The sequence below is a fragment of the Scyliorhinus torazame genome, chromosome 6 (genome assembly GCF_047496885.1).
Source record: "Scyliorhinus torazame isolate Kashiwa2021f chromosome 6, sScyTor2.1, whole genome shotgun sequence".
Classification (NCBI taxonomy): domain Eukaryota; kingdom Metazoa; phylum Chordata; class Chondrichthyes; order Carcharhiniformes; family Scyliorhinidae; genus Scyliorhinus; species Scyliorhinus torazame.
The window spans coordinates 308,889,759-308,911,462 of record NC_092712.1 but is presented as its reverse complement, the minus strand read 5'-3'; the positions used below and the strand labels follow the sequence as shown (position 1 = coordinate 308,911,462).

At 44.4% G+C, this 21,704-nt stretch overlaps 1 protein-coding gene across 1 annotated transcript in view; it reads right to left on the bottom strand.

Annotated features, from left to right (window-relative positions):
• The window catches only part of nphp3 (nephronophthisis 3), a 79,955-nt gene that overhangs the window by 55,367 nt on the left and 2,884 nt on the right, over positions 1-21,704 (bottom strand). The window contains exons 2-6 of the mRNA XM_072510034.1: positions 18,251-18,636; positions 17,736-17,861; positions 5,195-5,345; positions 2,578-2,730; positions 86-219 (exon numbers count right to left, since the gene is read on the bottom strand). Coding sequence (XP_072366135.1) covers positions 86-219; positions 2,578-2,730; positions 5,195-5,345; positions 17,736-17,861; positions 18,251-18,571 — 885 coding nt within the window. The 5' untranslated portion in view covers positions 18,572-18,636. The remainder of the gene's footprint in view (positions 1-85; positions 220-2,577; positions 2,731-5,194; positions 5,346-17,735; positions 17,862-18,250; positions 18,637-21,704) is intronic.

Genomic DNA, 21,704 nt, shown 5'->3' with positions numbered 1-21,704 from the left:
AAAAGAAACCTGAATAACCACCTAAATCCTTTGAGCTACTCTACATTTAAGTGACTTAACTAATGGTGGGTAATAGTTGCCTTACTTGGAAAATCAAGTCCACTTCTGGCTGTGTGTCTGCAGTATTCATAAGATAACAGCGCATTGTATTGCTCCAAAGGGTCGGAGGAAGAAACGGTGTGACCTGCAGTAAGCTAGCCACAGCTGCATCCCAGTCATCTGACAAAGACAACAGAATTAAATAGATCAGCTCTTAAACATGAAGCACACATACCACTATTCATCCACCTGGTTATAAAACAAATGTAAAAGAAAAAAAACACATCAAAATTCATGCTGCATTTTAGGCAATGGTACAATTATGAAATTTGAGAAGAAAACTATTTAGGACTAAAGTTTTAAATTTAGGTTAAATGAAGGAAATCATGTAACCTGTTCTGAAGTCTGCCTGACAGTAAGCCTAGGTGGCTTGATTGCCAGAGATAAAAGGAAGCCTTAGATTAGTTTACTAAGAAGAGGATGCAAGATATTTACGCTTAGAAACAATGGCAGCAATCTCTGGATTTGTACTGAGTACAATCGGAGTCTCCCAAAGTCACAGAAAGGTGTTGACGGTTGTAAACAATTGTGCTGTAAACTGTACCCTTACTTCCAACATGAACGGAAGTTAGGATCAAAGATAGGCAATTAGCATTTTCTATCGATGCAAGGTTAATGTGTTTCATGTTGCTATGGGGATGAGGGCAGATGAAGTCCTTCTGAGATTAGGTAACAGGCATCCCAACAGGTCAGTGAGTATCACAGACAGGCATCAGTATGGTGTGGTCAGCAGAACAAAAAGGCTATTTGGCTTTGTGAGCTACAACAGTCGGATTTGGAAGAGACATGATCTTTAGTCAAAGAGAATTATCCAACAGCTTTCTAAGGATTCCGGGAGATTAATCTCCAAACGAGGCGGCATGGTGGCGGAGTGGTTAGCACTGCTGCCTCACAGCGCTGATGACCCGGGTTCGGTCTCAGCCCTGGGTCACTGTCCATGTGGAGTTTGCACATTCTCCCCGTGTCTGCTTGAGTCTCACTCCTGCAACCCAAAGATGTGCAGGGTAGGTGGATTGGCCACGCTAAATTGCCCCTCAATTGGAAAAAGAGTTGCTTACTCTAAATTTATTTTCAAAACCTCTCCAAAAACAGAAGAAAGCTCCTAGAGACGGTCATTCAAAACTACTACTTGGGGAAACAGGCATACTGGGATCACTGGGAGCCAGGAGCAACTGCGGACTGCTTGCTAAAGGGACTATAATTCCGTGAACAGTGCGATGGGTGACAAGTATAAAAGAGGAAAGCTCTTTTCTGCTGTTTAAAGTACAAGTTGCCTGCAAAAAAATGTGTTACGTTAACAGTTCTTTTTTTAGTCATCTGTTACAGTAAAAGTTTTAAAACATGAAATAATCTGGCTGTGCCATTTTTTCACTTGAATTTCAAACATCTTTAAAATTATCGTCTCTACCGAGATTATAACTAACATACAATTTCCAATTTTCACACGTCATGCTCAAATTACATAAGATCATTTGTATAACATCATTGCAGTGTTAATTAATGTAAGCCTACTTGTGACACTAATAAAGATTATTATTAACTCTAAGTTATTCGCTATTCCAAGTATAACTGCATTCTCCGACCTCTCTTCCAGTTAATCTGGGACTTGCTTTGACATAATTCCAAAGTTATCTCGCTTTAAAAATCAGTTATTTTACATCTTCTCTGTGCTTTACCAGATGATCTAGCATACACCGGGATCCCAACGCAGGAGGAAATTACAGATGAGAACCCCATATCCTGCTTTACCTATCATAGCACACATGTAAACAAATACTTCACAGCACTACCTTTTGTCCCATCATTTGCTGACAGGGTGACTGTGTGGCGTATGGTGATTCCTGTTATTTAAACATAAAAGGTATAGCAACTCGAGCATGGGCAGATGTGACGCATCTTATTCTGGAAATCAATTGAAATACAACGAACGTCATGAAGTTCCTTGACTCACATGGTAGATATAAACTAAACTAACCACAGAAAGATAAAGTATCCTTTTAACAACATGATAAGCATTGTCACTCATACCTCTAGCACTGAAAACAAGGGTGAAGTCTCAATCATTCAGCTTTTAAGCGTTGTTTATTTTAAAATGTCAAATGCTAGTTTTTCTTAAACTTTGCCTTTCTGATTTTTCCTTCCTAATCCAAGCTCTTCTTCCATCTCTTTATTTTTCTTTCTGCACTCATTTTGACATTGAATTCATCTTCTAATTTACACCATCTTCTCGGTCTAGCGCGGTTAATTTCACAATGCTTCAATCTGATTGGTTAAGGAGATACAGTTGTTTGCCTTGTTCACTCAGGTTACAGATTCCTAGTTTCTCTAACTGTGCTGTCATCAGTTCGCACTTTCAACATTTTGCCACTCAAATTAAAAAAGGTTTGAGATGCCCTGGCTGCTACTGGAAATTGCAGACCAATATATTTAAATGTTAAGAAATAAATGTCATCTCAGCACTAGCAACGAATAGTGTACCTCGATTGACATTGGCAAAAGGTCCTTCCACGTCTATTGAACTTTGTGCAAACTCTGGACCTCGGAATGTCTGCTGAAGCTGCATCATGCTGCCCAAAGATGGCTCACTCCCCAGGACCCCACCACTCCAGTAATCACACTGAGTGCCTGTAGCTGAAAGATTCAAAGAGACATCACGCTTTAAGGAGGCATAATTCATAAAACAATTGAAACATGAATTCCAATTTCAGCAGAACCAAAACAAAACCTATAGTGTTGCCATACTCAGTCACTAGATTAATGTCACACAGGCAGCACCAAAATGAAGTGCCTATATAATCATATCTGCACCAAAACGCAGTCCTAGATTATTTCATTTCATAGAATTTACAGTGCTGGAGGCCATTCGGCCCATCGAGTCTGCACCGGTTCTTGGAGAGAGCACCCTACCCAAGGTCAACATCTCCACCCTATTCCCATAACCCAGTAACCCCACCCAACACTAAGGGCAATTTTGGACACTAAGGGAAATTTATCATGGCCAATTCACCTAACCTGCACATCTTTGGACTGTGGGAGGAAACTGGAGCGCCCGGAGGAAACTCACGCACACACGGGGAGGATGTGCAGACTCCGCACAGACAGTGACCCAAGCCGGAATCGAACCTGGGACCCTGGAGCTGTGAAGCAAGCGTGCTATCCACAATGCTACCGTGCTGCCCTATGGTTGTTTGTAACAAAATTGAAGTTCCGCAAGCCAATGTTTGCAAGTACTTCCCTAAATCCCTGCCACTCTGCCTAAGTATCTACTTAACTTTTCCTCACACATCACAGGAACAGGAATCGTTTAGTCCTTTGAAACTGTTCCGCATTCAATATCATGGATCATCAGCAACCTAACCATACTTGCCCCATTTCCCAGAACATCTCTGATAGATTTTCTTCTGCAAAAATCAGATTTTAAATTGCCAGTTGATCTGGCAATTGATACTGCCACATTCTGCTAAAATCATGACTTTTTTTTTTGAAAGTCTCACAAATCAGAAATAGATACCCTTTCAAACAATTTAAGGTACCACTAATACACAATTCTATGTAAACATAGATGTAGTTTTCCATGACTTGAAACTTTGAAAGGAGGCAGAAGTAGTCAATGAGATAGTCAGGTAAACCCGGATGTAAGGAGCTGTTCAACATCATAATTCAAGGCTCAGCTATAAATGACGGACAACAGCTCTGACAGAAATATCAAAGTGGACCAGATTAAGATTAATGCTAACGAAAAGAGGAAGAATGAATAAGTCAGACACAGAAATACTGACACTTATGAATGAAATATTTAACCATCACAAACAATTTGAAGTTCATAGCATAGCAAAGAAAACACATTACAATAGATATTATGACTTTATATACGTTTCACTTGCCAAGATTGTGAATATTTAAAATCTACGTTATAACTATTTGCAGTTATTGTTAACCACCATGTTAAAATAAAACACGGTGAACGATATTCTTATTTCCTTAAGTTTCAATTTGCTAAATGCAAATCTATGTGCAGGTTCAGCTGCTATTGCTTCAGTTTCCATAATTGCACAAAGCTGTCATTTGTCTCTACTTCTCTGTACATTAATTCAAACCCTTCCCAACTCCTCCTTGAGTGGTGCATGAAAAAGCATCAACTGCCACCCCAACCACAAGTTTCTCTTTCATCCGTATATGTTTCAGAGAAGAAAGAGCAAGAAATGAAATGAAAATCGCTATTGTCACAGGTAGGCTTCAAATTAAGTTACTGTGAAAAGCCCCTAGTCGCCACATTCCGGCGCCTGTTCGGGGAGGCTGGTACGGGAATTGAACCGTGCTGCTGGCCTGCCTTGGTCTGCTTTAAAAGCCAGCTCTTTAGCCCTGTGCTAAACTAGCCCCAGGCAGAGAACAGGGAGAGGGGAGGGAGAGGATGGGAACATGCACAGAAAGAAGGGAAGGAGACACTAGCAGAATGAGTGGGAAAGACAGTCAGAAACAGTGATACAGTTAGTAATAACAACACAGAAAAACAGACCATACTCAACCAACTTGCACTTGCAAAACCCAAAACAAAACGTCTACTGTTAGACGTGATTCTGCAATCGGGCAGCACTTACTCAACAATCCTGAGTGTGCTAATAGCTACACTATCAATCAATTTAAGAAAATCAGTCAAGCTCGTAACATGACGTATTAATACTCACTAGAAGTGACACACTCATACACAGAAACCCGTTCTTTGAAAACAAAGGGAATATGAATAAGCCTTGTGCTTTTTTTGAATTGTCCAGGAACTTGGGAAGTCTCCAGCTCCCTGGTGCTTTATCCATGGCAATGTCTTGGCCAATCAGACTTGAAATGCCAAACAATAAGCACCCTTTTCTCCTGTAGTAGTCTGAAATTTGGTCTGTCTTGATGAGGACAAGATGAAAAAGTTCAGCAACACGTTTCTCTTTCCAGCAATAAAAAAAGTAAGTTTACATTTTCCATACATTGCCACAGTCTTTGATATTGCTATATTACAAAATGGAGTGGTGAAACGTATATAAATCTCTCAATTTTAGCTGTAAAAGAGAAGATGCAAAGAGATTAAACATATGTATTACAGTCTTACCTGTGACATCAGTATGATTGTCATCTGAGTCAGAGTCTGCTGGATCAAACACTTGAATCCCCTGAGCCTGTAGTCTCTGAAGTTTGGCTTCTAGTTCCCGTTTAGCTCGCAATAGGTCTTGAATCTCCTTCTCCTTGGTTTCCCTGAAAATCTGAAATAAAACAGTGTCGCATTTACAGCAGGTACTAAAGAGATTTATACACCTTTCATTTTATAACATTAATAACGAAGGTTGCAAAAACTGACGATGAACTAAATAATCTTACCTCTCTGAGTAAAGATAACAAAACAGGAAGGAAGTGAAAAATATAACAATAATCACACTTCTCCACTGCTCTGCCCTGGCGATAGAACCCCTGTTGATAGCCTTACAGTCATCCACACTGCACCGTGTGTCCTTATATGCTGATAATTATATACCACTAATCCTATTGCCAGTGTTGATGGCATAATGAATATTTTCAGCACCTTTCTTCTCTGGCTATAAAATGAACAACAAAAGTGAGTGTTCCCCACGCAACTCTAGTGCCAAACAAATCCTCCCCGCCCGAAGAGCTTTGCAGTTTCATGTATCTGAAAATCGCTTATTGTCACAAGTAGGCTTCAAATGAAGTTACTGTGAAAAGCCCTAGTCGCCACATTCCAGCGCCTGTTCGGGGAGGCTGGTACAGGAATTGAACTATGCTGCTGGCCTGCCTTTGTCTGCTTTCAAAGCCAACGATTTAGCCCTGTACTAAACCAGCCTCTGGTGTTGGTCTTCGCTATTTAGGTGTGAGCGTTAACGCACTCTCCTGCAACTCTTCATAGAAGAAATCTTACGAGTCTGGTCACCAAAATTAAAGGGGATTTTCAGCGCTGGAATAGTTTGTCTCTTTCCTTAGCCGACAGAATTCAATCTATAAAAATGAACATGCTGCCCAGATTCTTATTTCTTTTCCAATGTCTCCCACTTTTTCCACCAAAATCATTTTTTGTTATGGTTAATGAGCTAATATCAATATTTATCTGGGCAGGCAGGACTCCTAGAGTCCGTAGAGCGATACTTTTAAAGAAGGAGATGGGTTGGTGGGCAGGCTCTTCCTAATCTACTGTACTATTATTGGGTGGCCAATATTCAGATGATTTTAATTTGGTGTCATGTTTAAGCTGGTGTTTTATGGAACCACACTCCTGCTGCTCATCCTCTCTTCCTGCCTTAATTTGTGCCCCGCTATTCCTTTTCCCCTCTAAATACACGTCAAACCCCGTTGTACTTTCTACTTTAAAAATAGCTAAATAATTTCATCAGCATTTTAAACTTTCCATTCCTTCGCTATTAGGTCCTATTTGTAATAACCACTTATTCTTGCTTTCCATGCTTGACTCGCCGTTTGCCTTGTGGAGGAAGCAACTCAAACGTTTTACTGATCGATTTTGTGTGTCAACTTTAGCGAGCTTGCAGCCAGATTTAATTTACCTGAATCTAGGCTATTTTCAAGCCCATGGTTTTATTCACTCGCACAGTGCACCCTTTTCTTGACTACCTCCAAGTATATTGTTGGAAGCGATTTTGTCATTGCCTCAAACCAGTACTGGTTTTATTTCTAGGTTGTACGATCTCATAATATCCTCTGGACCCTCCTCTCTCCATAAGGAGATTGGGAAGTGGCGCTTGGGTTCAACCGTAGGGATGACTGGTGGGAGGAGGCCCATTTTAGGGCCAACTCCACATGCTCCTGGGCTCGGTTAAGCTAATTCAGATTCATGTTCTGCACAAAATTCACTTTGCTAAGGTCAGAATTAGTAGATTTTTCTCCAGCACAAGCAACAAACGCGACATGTGCTCACTCGCCCCGGCAGACCATATCCACATGTTCTGGGTGTGCCTGAAGTGGCCGTTTTGGGGTCATCCTTTGATCTACATCCTTGTCCTTTGAGAGCCATATTTGGAGTCTCATCTGCAGGGGGTCAGTTTCACTAAGACTGAGGCAGACGTCATTGCATTTGCTTCATGAATTGCCCGCAAATGGATTTTATAAACTGGAAAGCCCACAAGCCAGCCGATGTTTCATCCTGGTTGGAAGAGTTCATGTCTTTTCTATATTTGGAGAGGATTACGTTTGCCATAAGAGAATTTTTTTTTTGTAGATGGCCACCGTTTGTCTCTTTCTTTCAAGAGTTAATTACTGTTGACTGTTAATGTTATTGTTTTTTTGTATAGTTTTTGCTTGTCTGTTTATTGGAGGGAAGTTGCATAAGGTACTGCATTGTACTTGTTTACCTGCTGCTTTGCTCTTTTGGAAATCAACAAGAATTTTGTTTTTAAAATCACACTTTATTTTAAACTTGGCTTGCAAGAAAGGTTCCCCAAAAAATGGCAACACCAAAGCAGGTTGAAGCTTAGATATGGGAGAGGCAAACCTGTATCTTTAAATACATGTAGCAACCGAGAAAAACAAATCTGTTTCAAATGAGGGCTACCTGACAATCTTTTACAGATTTCATTCAATACATGAGGTGGTATATAAATAAAAATGAAGGAGATGCCATACACTGACGACACATGCTTTTGCTGCAAAATCAGAGAGAGATTCCTCCATTTTCTAGCTGCGAGCAAGCAAGGCAACAGGACTGTGAAGAACTGAAGATGGATCGCTTTGTTATAAGGAAGAGCGGGCCAGAGACTCAAACAGGCCTGGATCTCGCAAGTAAGTCTGCTGGAGAGAGCTGCTCAGGTGAGTCCACGGCAGGACAAAGCAGTGCTAGTGTGAACTGTATACAGAGCTCCAGGGCCTTTGGTGAACAGCCCAAGAAAAACTGAAATCGGGAACAAAGCAGTATAAAGATGATTTCTTGAGGTATGGCTTTGTTAATTGTGCCAATGCAAATCAGGATGCAAAGCCCACATGTGTTAAATTCAGGGAAGTACTTGCAAATGAGAGTTTAAAACCCTCATAACTTCAAAGGCATTTAAAGACTAAGCATGCTGAGTTAGAGGACAAAAGTCTTGAATTTTTCAAAGGCTTCAGCAAGAACTTAAATCGTCAGCTGAAGTCCTTAGCAGAAATGTAACATTGAATGACAAAGTACAATTAGCCTCTTACATGGTAGCCTACCATGTCGCCAAAGAGAAAATATCCCACACAGTAGCAGAGATTAATTCTCCCTGCAGTGTTAGATAGACATGGTTCATACAGTCCAAGATGAGAGGTCAACTAAAAACTGAAATGCATCCCTCACCGAATTTGTGATATTGCCGAGAATTTAGAAGTCTAGCTTATTTTGCATTTAAAGTCAGCACAGGAGTTCTCAATACAATTGGATGAAAGTACAGACATTTCAGATTGTGCAACCTTGCTAGTTAATGTTAGGTATGTTTGGCACAGGGATGGCACAGTGGTTAGCACTGATGCCCCATGGCATCGGCCCTGGGTCACTGTCTATTGTGGAGATTGCACATTATCCCAGTGTCTGCATGGGTCTCACCCCGCAAGGAGATTACAATGGGATGAGAGAAGAGCTAGCTAAGGTAGACTGGGAGCAGAGGCCTTATGGTGAAACAGTTGAGGAACAGTGGAGAACCTTCCAAGCGATTTTTCAGTGCTCAGCAATGGTTTATACCAACAAAAAGGAAGGACGGTAGAAAAAGGGAAAATCGACCGTGGGTATCTAAGGAAATAAGGGAGAGTATCAAATTGAAGGAAAAAGCATACAAAGTTGCAAAGATTAGTGGGAGACTAGAGGACTGGGAAATCTTTAGGGGGCAACAGAAAGCTACTAAAAAAGCTATAAAGAAGAGTAAGTTAGGTTATGAGAGTAAACTTGCTTAGAATATAAAAACAGATAGTAAAGGTTTCTATAAATATAGAAAACAAAAAAGAGTGGCTAAGGTAAATATCGGTCCTTTAGAGGATGAGAAGGGAGATTTAACAATGGGAGATGAGGAAATGGCTGAGGAACTGAACAGGTTTTTTGGGTCGGTCTTCACAATGGAAGACACAAATAACATGCCAGTGACTGATGGAACTGAGGCTATGACAGGTGAGGACCTTGAGATGATTGTTATCACTAAGGAAGTAGTGATGGGCAAGCTAATGGGCCTAAAGGTAGACAAGTCTCCTGGCCCTGATGGAATGCATCCCAGAGTGCTAAAAGAGATGGCTAGGGAAATTGCAAATGCACTAGTGATAATTTACCAAAATTCACTAGACTCTGGGGTGGTCCCGGCAGATTGGAAATTAGCAAACGTGACACACTGTTTAAGAAAGATAGGCAGAAAGCGGGTAATTATAGGCCAGTTAGCTTAACTTCGGTAGTAGGGAAGATGATGGAATCTATCATCAAGGGAGAAATAGCGAGGCATCTGGATGGACATTGTCCCATTGGGCAGATGCAGCATGGGTTCATAAAGGGCAGGTCGTGCCTAACTAATTTAGTGGAATTTTTTGAGGACATTACCAGTGTGGTAGATAACGGGGAGCCAATGGATGTGGTATATCTGGATTTCCAGAAAGCTTTTGACAAGATGCCACACAAATGATTGCTGCATTAGATAAAGATGCATGGCATTAAGGGTAAAGTAGTAGCATGGATAGAGGATTGGTTAATTTATAGAAAGCAAAGAGTGGGGATTAATGGGTGTTTCTCTGGTTGGCAATCAGTAGCTAGTGGTGTCCCTCAGGGATCAGTGTTGGACCCACAATTGTTCACAATTTACATAGATGATTTGGAGTTGGGGACCAAGGGCAATGTGTCCAAGTTTGCAGACGACACTAAGATGAGTGGTAAAGCAAAAAGTGCAGAGGATACCGGAAGTCTGCAGAGGGATTTGGGTAGGTTAAGTGAATGGGCTAGGATCTGGCAGATGGAATACAATGTTCACAAATGTGAGGTTATCCATTTTGGTAGGAATAATAGCAAAAGGGATTATTATTTAAATGATAAAATATTAAAACATACCGCTGTGCAGAGAGACCTGGGTGTGCTAGTACATGAGTCACAAAAAGTTGGTTTACAGGTGATGAAGAAGGCAAATGGAGTTTTGTCCTTCATTGCTAGAGGGATGGAGTTTAAGACTAGGGAGGTTATGCTGCAATTGTATAAGGTGTTAGTGAGGCCACACCTGGAGTATTGTGTTCAGTATTGGTCTCCTTACCTGAGAAAGGACGTACTGGCGCTGGAGGGTGCGCAGAGGAGATTCACTAGGTTAATCCCAGGGCTGAAGGGGTTGGATTATGAGGAGAGGTTGAGTAGACTGGGACTGTACTCGTTGGAATTTAGAAGGATGAGGGGGGATCTTATAAAAACATATGAAATTATGAAGGGAATAGATAGAATAGATGCGGGTAGGTTGTTTCCATTTTCGGGTGAAAGCAGAACTAGGGGGTATAGCCTCAAAATAAGGGGAAGTAAATTTAGGACTGAGTTTAGGAGGAACTTCTTCATCCAAAGGGTTGTGAATCTATGGAATTCCTTGCCCAGTGAAGCAGTTGAGGCTCCTTCATTAAATGTTTTTAAGATAAAGATGGATAGTTTTTTGAAGAACAAAGGGATTAAGGGTTATGGTGTTCGGGCCGGAAAGTGGAGCTGAGTCTAAAAAAGGTCAGCCATGATCTCATTGAATGGCGGAGCAGGCTCAAGGGGCCAGATGGCCTACTCCTGCTCCTAGTTCTTATGTTCTTAACCCAAAGATGTGCAGGGTAGATGGATTGGCCATGCTAAATTGTCCCTTAATTGGAAAAAAAATGAATTTTTAAAAAACATATATTTGGCACAATGAATTTGTTGAGGATTTGCTGGGCTGTCTGACATTACCAACCAGCATGACTGGCGCAGAGATTTGTGAAGCATTGAATAGTTAAATGGTTGGAAAGTGTGGGCTCGACTGGTTCATTAGCATAATCACAAGAAATGGGGCAGCCAACATGACTGGTAAAAACAGCGGAGTCGTAATAAGGTTTAAGGAGGCAGCTGGTCAGGACAGTGTTTGGAATCATTGTTTAATTCACCGTGATACATCGAAAGGAATTCCATCCCATCTTGAAGTGGTGTCGAAAGGTATTGTGAAAGTTGTGAATTTCATTAAACGCAGCGCACTCAATACCAGACGTTTTGAGACTCTGTGTACCGATATGGGGGCCTAGCACATTTATTGTTCCACAAAGGTACACAAAGGCCTGTCATGGGGTAGGTGCTTGTCAGAGTTAACGAACTGAGGTATGAAATCCACGCTTTTCTCTTTGAAATCATCCCCTCTGGCTGATTTGTTTGGTGATTAAACTTGGATGCTAACTACGTCTTACCTCGCAGACATATTTTCAATTCTAAAGGAGCTGAACCTCAAATTGCAAAGGAAGGATGATGATTGCTTTTGGCACTCTGAAGAAATAGATGCTTTTCAAAAGTCATTGAAAGTTTGGCATGTGCGAGCACAAAGCCAAAACTACAACATGTTCCCCACACTAATACGACACATCAAAAAAAACAGTGTTAGTTAGAGAACTGTCAATAGACTGGCAAGCCTGATTCAGTCACAACTGGCTTTGCTGATCAATGGTTTTTGTTGCTACTTTCCAGAGGCGGAGATTCAGATTTTGAAAGAGAAGAGGGTGAAAACTCCTTTTGGGTTTGAGACCCCAGAATCAATTATTAACTTACAGCTGACTCCAAATGAAGAAACTGAACTTCTGCGCCACACCTGTGACAGCACATTAAAAACACGCCACAAGTCTATGATTCTGTCAGCATTCTGGAGTAGTGTCTCCGAGGAGTATCCAGTGCTGAGTAAACCAAGCATTCTGTTGCTTTTGCCATTCACAACGACCTACATGTGCGAGGTTGGATTTTCCATCCTCACGAAAGGTGAAGACAGCACAAACGAACTGGCTGAACTCTGCACCTGATATGCACATTACCCTCTCCTCCTGTGAACCTGATTGGAGTGAGATTGTGGCGACCAAGCAGGCTCACTGGTCACATAAAGCTAAGCTGAAATGGTGGGGCATGCGAAGGTCAGGCAGCCTGGGTCCCAACAGTCAGCTGGCCTGGGTCCCGGGGGAAAAAAGTTTGAAACACACTGATGTCGAGGACGCAACAGCCCAATTTACACACAGCAAGTTCCCACCAACAGCAATATCATAATTATCAGATTATCTGTTTTGATGATACTGATTTAGGAATAAATAGCAGCCAGGGCACCAATGATAAGTTCTCTGCTCTTCTTTGAAATAGATCTTTTTTTTAATATAAATATATTTATTCAAATGTTTCAACAAATTTTCAACAACCCCCCTCCCCGCCCCCCCAACAAAAGGAAACAAGAACAATCAGAAATTATACATTGGATTTCCCCCATATACAATAACCCCCCTTATAACATTTAAAGACACAAATAGGGGAAAAAAAACACCTTCACCAAAATGCCACCCCAAAAGAACCCCCCCCCGCCCTCGGGCTGCTGCTGACCTCCTCCGAACGCTCCACGAGATAGTCTAGGAACGGTTGCCACCGCCTTAGGAACCCTTGCACAGACCCTCTCAAGGCAAACTTTATCCTCTCCAGCTTGATGAACCCTGCCATGTCATTGATCCAAGCTTCCACACTAGGGGGCTTCGCATCTTTCCATAGTAGCAAAATCCTCCGCCGGGCTACCAAGGACGCAAAGGCCAGAATACCGGCCTCTTTCGCCTCCTGCACTCCCGGCTCGTCCGATACCCCAAATAATGCCAATCCCCAGCTTGGCTTGACCCGGGCGTTCACCACCTTGGATATAATCCTCGCAAAACCCCTCCAAAACCCATCCAGCGCCAGGCACGACAAGAACATGAGGAAGTGATTTGCCGGGCTCCCCGAGCACCTCCCACATCTGTCCTCCACCCCAAAGAACCTACTCAACCTCGCCCCTGTCATATGCGCTCTGTGAGTAACTTTGAACTGTATTAGGCTGAGCCTGGTGCAAGAGGAGGAAGAATTAACCCTACTCAGGGCATCAGCCCACAGACCCTCATCTATCTCCTCCCCAAGTTCCTCCTCCCACTTGCCCTTTAACTCCTCCACCGAGGCCTCCTCCTCTTCCTTCAGCTCCTGGTAAATCGCGGAAACCTTGCCTTCTCCAACCCATACACCCAAAATTACACTGTCCTCAATCCCACGTGCCGGAAGCAGCGGGAATTCCCTCACCTGCCGCCTCACAAACGCCCTCACTTGCATGTACCTGAAAGCGTTTCCCGGGGGTAGCCCAAACTTCTCCAGCGCCCCTAGGCTCGCAAACGCCCCATCGATGAACAGGTCCCCCATTCTTCTAATCCCTGCCCGATGCCAGCTCCGAAACCCCCCATCCATCCTTCCCTGGACGAACCGATGATTCTCCCGAATCGAGGACCAAACCGGGGCTCCCACCTCGCCCCTGTGTCGCCTCCACTGCCCCCAGATCTTCAGCGTCGCCGCCACCACTGGACTCGTGGTGTAACTTGTCGGCGAGAGCGGCAGCAGTGCTGTCACCAGCGCCCTCAGGCTCTTGCCCACACAGGACGCCATCTCTAGCCTCTTCCACGCCGCCCCCTCTCCCTCCATTACCCACTTACGTGTCATCGCCACATTGGCTGCCCAATAATAGCCACACAAATTCGGCAGCGCCTGCTACGCTCCAGAAACACTCTCTTCACCCGCGGGGTCTTATTCGCCCACACAAATCCCATGATGCTCCTGCTTACCCGTTTGAAAAAGGCCTTGTGGATCATAATGGGACGGCACTGGAACAAAAGAGAAACCTCAGGAGGACCGTCATTTTGACCGACTGCACCCTACCCGCTAGTGAGAGTGGCAGCATATTCCATCTTTTAAAATCCTCCTCCTTCTACTCCACCGCATCAAATTCAGCTTGTGCAGGGCCCCCCAACTCCTAGCTACTTGGATCCCTAGGTACCAAAAGCTCCTTTCCGCCCTCTTCAGTGGTAGCTCGTCTATCCCCCTTCCCTGGTCCCCTGAATGCACCACAAAGAGCTCACTCTTCCCTACTTTGAGTTTATACCCCAAAAAGTCCCCAAACTCCTTAAGGATCTGCATGACCTCCGCCATCCCGTCCACTGGATCCGCCACATACAACAACAGGTCGTCAGCATACAACGACACCCGGTGTTTCTCTCCCCCCCGGACCAGTCGCCTCCCTTTCCTGGACTCCCTCAGTGTCATGGTCAGCAGCTCAATTGCCAGTGCAAACAACAAGAGGGATAAGGGGCACCCCTGCCTCGTCCCCCGGTACAGCCGAAAGTACTCCGACCTCCGCCGGTTCTTAGCCACACTCGCCATATAGCAGCCTGACCCAACTGATGAACCCCTCCCCGAACCCAAACCTCCGCAACACTTCCCAAAGATACTCCCACTCCACCCGATCCAAGGCCTTCTCCGCGTCCATAGCTGCCACTACCTCCGCTTCCCCCTCCCACGAGGGCATCATCATAATCACATTGAGAAGCCTCCGCACATTTGTGTTTAGCTGCCTACCCTTCACAAATCCCATCTGGTCCTCATGAATCACCCCCGGGACACAGTCCTCAATTCTCGTAGCCAGCACCTTCGCCAGCAACTTAGCGTCAACATTGAGGAGCGAGATCGGTCTATACATTTCATAGAATTTACAGTGCAGAAGGAGGCCATTCGGCCCATCGAGTCTGCACCAGCTCTTTGAAAGAGCACCCTACCCAAGACCACACCTCCACCCTATCCCCATAACCCAGCAACCCAACCCAACACTAAGGGCAATTTTGGACACTAAGGGCAATTTAGCATGGCCAATCCACCTAACCTGCACATCTTTGGACTGTGGGAGGAAACCGGAGCACCCGGAGGAAATCCACGCACACACGGGGAGAACGTGCAGACTCCGCAGACAGTGACCCAAGCTGGGAATCGAACCTGGGACCCTGGAGCTGTGAAGCAATTGTGCTAACAACCATGCTACCATGCTGCCCCCAAACCACCCACATTGCAATGGATCCTTGTCCAACTTCAAGATCAAAGAAATCAGCGGCCTGGACAGTGTCGGGGGCAAGGTCCCCCCTCTCCCTCGTTTTATTAAAAGTCCTCACTAGCAACGGGCCCAGCAGGTCCACGTATTTCCTGTAGAATTCAACCGGGAACCCATCCGGCCCCGGGGCCTTCCCCGCCTGCAAGCTCCCCAATCCTTTAACCAGCTCCTCCAGCCCAATCGGCGCCCCCAAACCAGCCACCTCCTCCTCCTCCACCCTCGGGAACGTCAGCTGATCTAGGAATCGTCGCATCCCCTCCTCCCCCGCTGGGGGCTCAGACCTGTACAGGTCCCCATAGAAGTCCCTAAATACCTTGTTTATTCTCACCGCACTCCGCACCGTATTCCCCCCTCTATCCTTAACTCCACCAATCTCCCTCGCTGCCCTCCTCTTACGAAGCTGATGTGCCAGCATCCGACTCGCCTTCTCCCCATACTCATACATCGCCCCTGCGCTTTCCTCCACTGTGTCTCTGCTTTCCCAGTGGTCAACAGGTCGAATTCCGACTGGAGGTTCCGTCGCTCCCTAAGTAGCCCCTCCTCGGGGGCCTCTGCATACCTCCTGTCTACCCTTAAAATCTCCCCCACCATCCTCTCCCTCTCCTCGTTCTTCTCCCTGTGGGCCCTAATGGAGATTAGCTCTCCCCTAACCACCGCCTTCAACGCCTCCCAGACTACCCCCACCTGCACCTCCCCGTTGGCTTCCAAATATCTTTCAATACACCCCCGCACCCGTCCGCACACCCCCTCATCCGCCAACAGTCCCACATCGAGGCGCCACAGCGGGCGCTGGTCTCTCTCCTCCCCCAACTCCAGCTCCACCCAATGCGGGGCGTGGTCCGAGATGGCTATGGCCCAATATTCCGTTCCCTCCACTTTCGGGATTAGCACCCTACTCAAAATGAAAAAAGTCTATCCGGGAGTAGGCTCTATGGACGTGGGAAAAGAAGGAAAATTCCCTGGCCAGCGGCCTGGCAAACCTCCATGGATCCACCCCCCCCATCTGGTCCATAAACCCCCTGAGCACCTTGGCCGCAGTCGGCCTCTTACCCGTCCTGGACCTAGAACAGTCCAGTGTGGATCCAGCACCGTGTTGAAGTCCCCCCCCCATTATCAAGCTTCCTACCTCCAGATCCAGACTCCGACCCAGCATGCGTTTCATTAATCCGGCATCATCCCAATTCAGGGCATATACGTTCACCAGGACCACCCGCACCCCCTGCAACCTACCACTCACCATCACATATCGACCTCCATTATCTACTACAATATTCAGTGCCTCGAACGACACCCGCTTCCCCACCAGTATTGCAACCGCTCTGTTCTTCGCATCCAGCCCTGAATGAAAGACCTGCCCTACCCATCCCTTTCTCAGCCTAACCTGATCTGCCACCTTCAGATGTGTCTCCTGGAGCATAACGGGACTGAAGGCAGACGTGGTTAAGTGCGTGAACACCCGGGTCCTCTTGACCGGCCCGTTCAGGCCCCTCACATTCCAAGTTATCAACCGGATCAGGGGACTACTCGCCGCCCCCCCCTGCCGACTAGCCATCTCCTTTTCTAGGCCAGCCACGTGCCTGCGCCTCCCACACCCTCCAGTCCCCCAGGCGGCAGACCCCCGCCCCGACTACCTCTCCTACTTCCAGCTCCCTTTTGGCCAATGCAGCAGCAACCCGGTGTCGTCGTCGTCCCCCCCCCCGCTAGATCCTCATCTAGCCATTTTGGTCCCACACCCATGACACTCCCGTAAGTCAGCTGACTTCTGCTGACCCCTGCCTCTCCCGCCATTCCATCGGCCCCCAGTGTGAGAATCCCCCCACCCCTTGGCATTGAAATAGATCTTTAACATGTAGTTGAGAAGGCAGACCGGTGCAACTTTTCATCCAGTAGACGCCGTCAGTTCCCCCTCATTGCAGTACTGGTTTATCAACCTTTATTTTTGTGCTCAAGTGCAACTTGAATGCACAACTTCATGACTCCCAGACAATAATGATCCCAACTGCCCCATGTGTTGGCAAACGAGAGTTGCTCCAAAAGTGAGATGCAGATGGGCCAACCTTGCTTTAGAATGACAGTTGTGTGCCACTGGTAAACACCTTATGGCGCTCCATCCAGTGCCCCACCTCAAATCGTGCAGTCAAGGCATTGAAACAGGCTGCCTGAGACAGATCACACAAACAATGAATGAAAATCGCTTATTGTCACAAGTAGGCTTCAAATGAAGTTACTGTGAAAAGCCCCTAGTCGCCACATTCCGGCGCCTGTTCGGGGAGGCTGGTACGGGAATTCAACCGTGCTGCTGGCGTGCTTGGTCTGCTTTAAAAGCCAGCGATTTAGCCCAGTGTGCTAAACCAGCCCCTGCTAAACGTGACCTAAAGAGCTTTCTGAATGTAATTGTGTAAATTCAACACAATGTTATTTTTACTGCATATTGAAGTACTTAGATGTGTTGTTGAATCAGCAACCTTTTTATTTCCATCTTGACCGACTTCCAAAGATGTCCTAAAGGCCTGGTGCCTGTTGGCTGCAATTGATTACCTTAAACTGCCTTTTTACTTTATCCCTGTCGTGCTCAAACGTAGCAGCTCTCTCCATGGCCTGGTATTTTGCCTCAAGGGCACTTTCCTTTTCTCGAAGTATCTTCTGGTAGGTTTTCTGGAGAGCCTGTAGAATACAGCATCACATGGATTAAAAGATCTTTTTTCCTTCTATATGGTGAGGGATGGACTTGACATTTTCAATTTTAAACAATACACATGGTTTGTTCCGAAGGTTTCGTCATTATGTTGTTCTCGAAGTGAAAATAAATGAGAATTGAAAACATGCAAAAAGGATTGTGTATAATGCAGGTTTAACATCATAAGAGAACAGAAGCGCATATGAACCAAGCATGGGGATCTGAATACAAAATCAAAGTACTGCAGATGCTGGAAATCGGAAATAAAAACTTAAAACGTTGGAAACAATCAGCAAGTCAGGCAGCATTTACGGAGAAGCACTGTTAACATTTCAGGCCAATGATCTTTCATATCTTTCAATAACTAAGTTCTCACCTGAAGCTCTGCCCTCAACCTTTTGTTTTCCTTGTCCAGTTTGGTTTCCTTTTTCTGCATGGAGGCAATCTCATTATTTTTACTGACGCGAAAGATTTCATATTCTTTCTTCAGTCGCTCGTATTCTACCGTATATTCAAGGTCAACTGAAGCTGTTGATTTAAAGCTTGCCCCAATTACACGTGGGCCCCGTCTAAAGGAGCTACGTAACAGTCTAGCCTTGGGTTTGACTTCCACTGGAATCTCGCAGGCCTCCCCTCCACCACCATCCGTGTCCTCAATTACTTCACTTGCGCCAATCAGCGAAGATGCCGTTCCCATCTTGCCAATGGGTTTGGACTCGTTTAGCCCATAGTCCCTTCACAGCTACGGCTGAGAATTCATTTCTGTAAATAAATGATATAAATAGCAACAAAAATAAAAGTGGCTCAAATGATTTAAGTTAAAATGCTGGATCCCCAAAATTTCAAAGAGCCTTGCTAAAAATAAAAAAATCAGGCTCCAAATGTTGGAAACGTCTACCTCCAAGCATTTGAATCAAGCAAAGGAAATAACACTGCAAACAATGAAAAATGTATTTGCACACTGCAGTTAGAATATTGCACCCAGCTTTCCCTCACCTTATTTCAAGGTGAAGGTCAAGGTCAAGCAGGGGTAACAAAAGCAATTCACCAGGGATAAGAGGCTATGAGCTGAGATTAGAGAAACTGAAAATTTGCCATTCCAAGAGAGGGCGAGAGAAAAATGATAAATATGTTCAGCGTTTTGAAGTTTTCATAAGATAAACAAGGGGGGAAAGACCAGACACCAATTTCTATCCGGTAACTGGACGAGACCCTAACAATTTTTCAATTTGTAAACTGTGAGGAAAGGATACTTCATTCCAGGAATGATTCCACTGACAAATAGGGATCTTTTATATTAAACAAACTTTATTATTAACACAGGATTAACCCCATTAACTTCCAAGGAATAAATAACAATTCTAAAACAAAATAAGAAAAGTCTTTGAGTTGACTTTCCCATCTACTTCTAAAATGTCAATTAAGCAAATACTCAATCGCTTACAGATTTATTCAAAAGTCATTGAGAGAGAAGCTTTCAGAAGTCACACTGAGAAACACAACTCCTTTCTTCAGAATCCAGAGCAGAAGTCTAAAAATTGAACTAAAACCTGACACAGGGCGGCCATTGCCGCTTTTTAAACAAGAGGAAATTTGGCTGTGTGCAGTCTTCGATAGAAACACCTAATTCCTACAGTGCAGGAAGCCATTCAGTCCATCGAGTCTGCACTGACCCTCTGAAAGAGCACCCTACCTAGGCCTGCCCAACCCCCTTTCCTATCCCTGTAACCCCACCTAACCTGCACATTCCTGGACACTAATGGGCATGGCCAATCCACCTAACCTGTACTTCTTGGAATTGTGGTAGGAAACTGGAGCAACTGGAGGAAACCTACGTGGACACAGGGAGAAAGGACAAACTCCAGACAGTCCCAAGGACGGAATTGAACCAGACGCTGTGAAACAGCAGTGCTAACCACTATGCCACAGCAGTGCTAACCACTGTGCTGCCATAAACTGCTGTTTGAAATTTTCCCAGCTAACATCACCTTTACCCGATGTCCTGAATTGGTTTGGAGTCTGCAAACCATCCATGAAGCTTTGACAGGGCAGTTTTTTCGATGCTACTGGCTTCCACGAGGTCATTGAAATCGGAGCCTGCTTTAGTTTTTTTTTTCGATCTTCGCACGCTTTTTCCACACAGAGATTTTTTCTTTCTCCCTCTAACCCTTTCTATACTACCTTAGGAACCTGGTACCATGTGATGTTCTTTGTTTGGATGTCTTGAATGTGTAGTGTTGAACAAAGAACATCAAGCTATGTAAATTAACACAGCTGATTTATTAACAGTAGTACTTCAACTAGATTTGAACGTATTCCTAAGTAAAAGGTCACTAAAATAAACTATGCTATGACTATCTCTATATCTAGAACTCTTTAGAACTCTCAATTACACAACTACTCTCTCACGCCTAAACACCTTCTCCCCAAATCAAGGGTTGTCACATGATATATATGTGACTGCTCTTGATCACCATCTGGTGGTAAGATGTACATGAAATTGTTAATCCTTTATCTCACATACAATATCCATATTGTTACACTAACCACTAAGCAATGTCACAGCAGACTCTTCTGAGTGTGTTCTCAGTCCTTAATAAAACAATGTCCATCACCTGTGTATCTTTAACAACATAATCAACCAACCATGAAGATATTCTATCAAACCTTCACAATCGTATAAATGGGAAAATCTGTACAATTTTTCAGTCACCTTCATTACTATGATTATTCATGAGGCCATATCAGAAAAAGTTCCAGACAAACTTCTCTTTACAAGATACAGAGTTGTGCATATTCAGTTGGATCTCAGTTGCTTGACCAGATCATAAAACGACACCTAGCGATGACCTCCAACATTGTAAAGCCTGGGTCTTAAAACAACTATCGACAGTGAAAGATAAACCTTCCCAGGTCAGCCTGATAAGAAATTGTTTACTCTGTACCAGCCACATCAAAGTCCTCTAGAAAATCCAAAATCCTCTGTGCACCCTCGAGAAGGTTATGGAACAGCTCAACCTTGGGAATGAAGAAGTACGAGCTCAGACCAGATACAAATTATTGCCTCCCACATGTGAGTGTATGTATCATAGATGCATCCATATCTATAATAAAAAGCCTTTATCGAAAAAAACGCCTTGATCTGAGAACACTTGCCCTCTGGACCATTTGAATTTCTGTTCTCAGGATTTTGCCCATTTCCCCTATCATATGGAAGTGATGAATAAGGATAGGGAATCTAATGTATGGGTATTTAGGGCCTATGCTTGGGGTGGGGTATGTTATCATGGGGTTTTTGTATGTGTTGGATCTCTTGGTTTAAAATGTTACAATTATAAATGCCTCAATAATATATTTTCTAAAAAATTAGTATCCTTCATGTAATTCTACTTAAAACTTTTAAAATAATTGTTGAATTTTGAAACCAGCTAATTCCCTCATCTATTTTGGGAGATGAATGTGAAACAGATTTTAATCTCCTAACTACGGGGTGATCAGAAAGCACACAGAGAAAAAGGCAGAGTAGGCAGCACGGTGGCGCAGTGGGTTAGCCCTGCAGCCTCACGGCGCCGAGGTCCCAGGTTTGATCCCGGCTCTGGGTCACTGTCCATGTGGAGTTTGCACATTCTCCCCGTGTTTGCGTGGGTTTCACCCCCACAACCCAAAGATGTAACAGCCTCCCCGAACAGGCGCCAGAATGTGGCGACTAGGGGCTTTTCACAGTAACTTCATTTGAAGCCTACTTGTGACAATAAGCGATTTTCATTTCATTCATGTGCAGGCTAGGTGAATTGGCCGCGCTAAATTGTCCCTTAATTGGAAAAAATGAA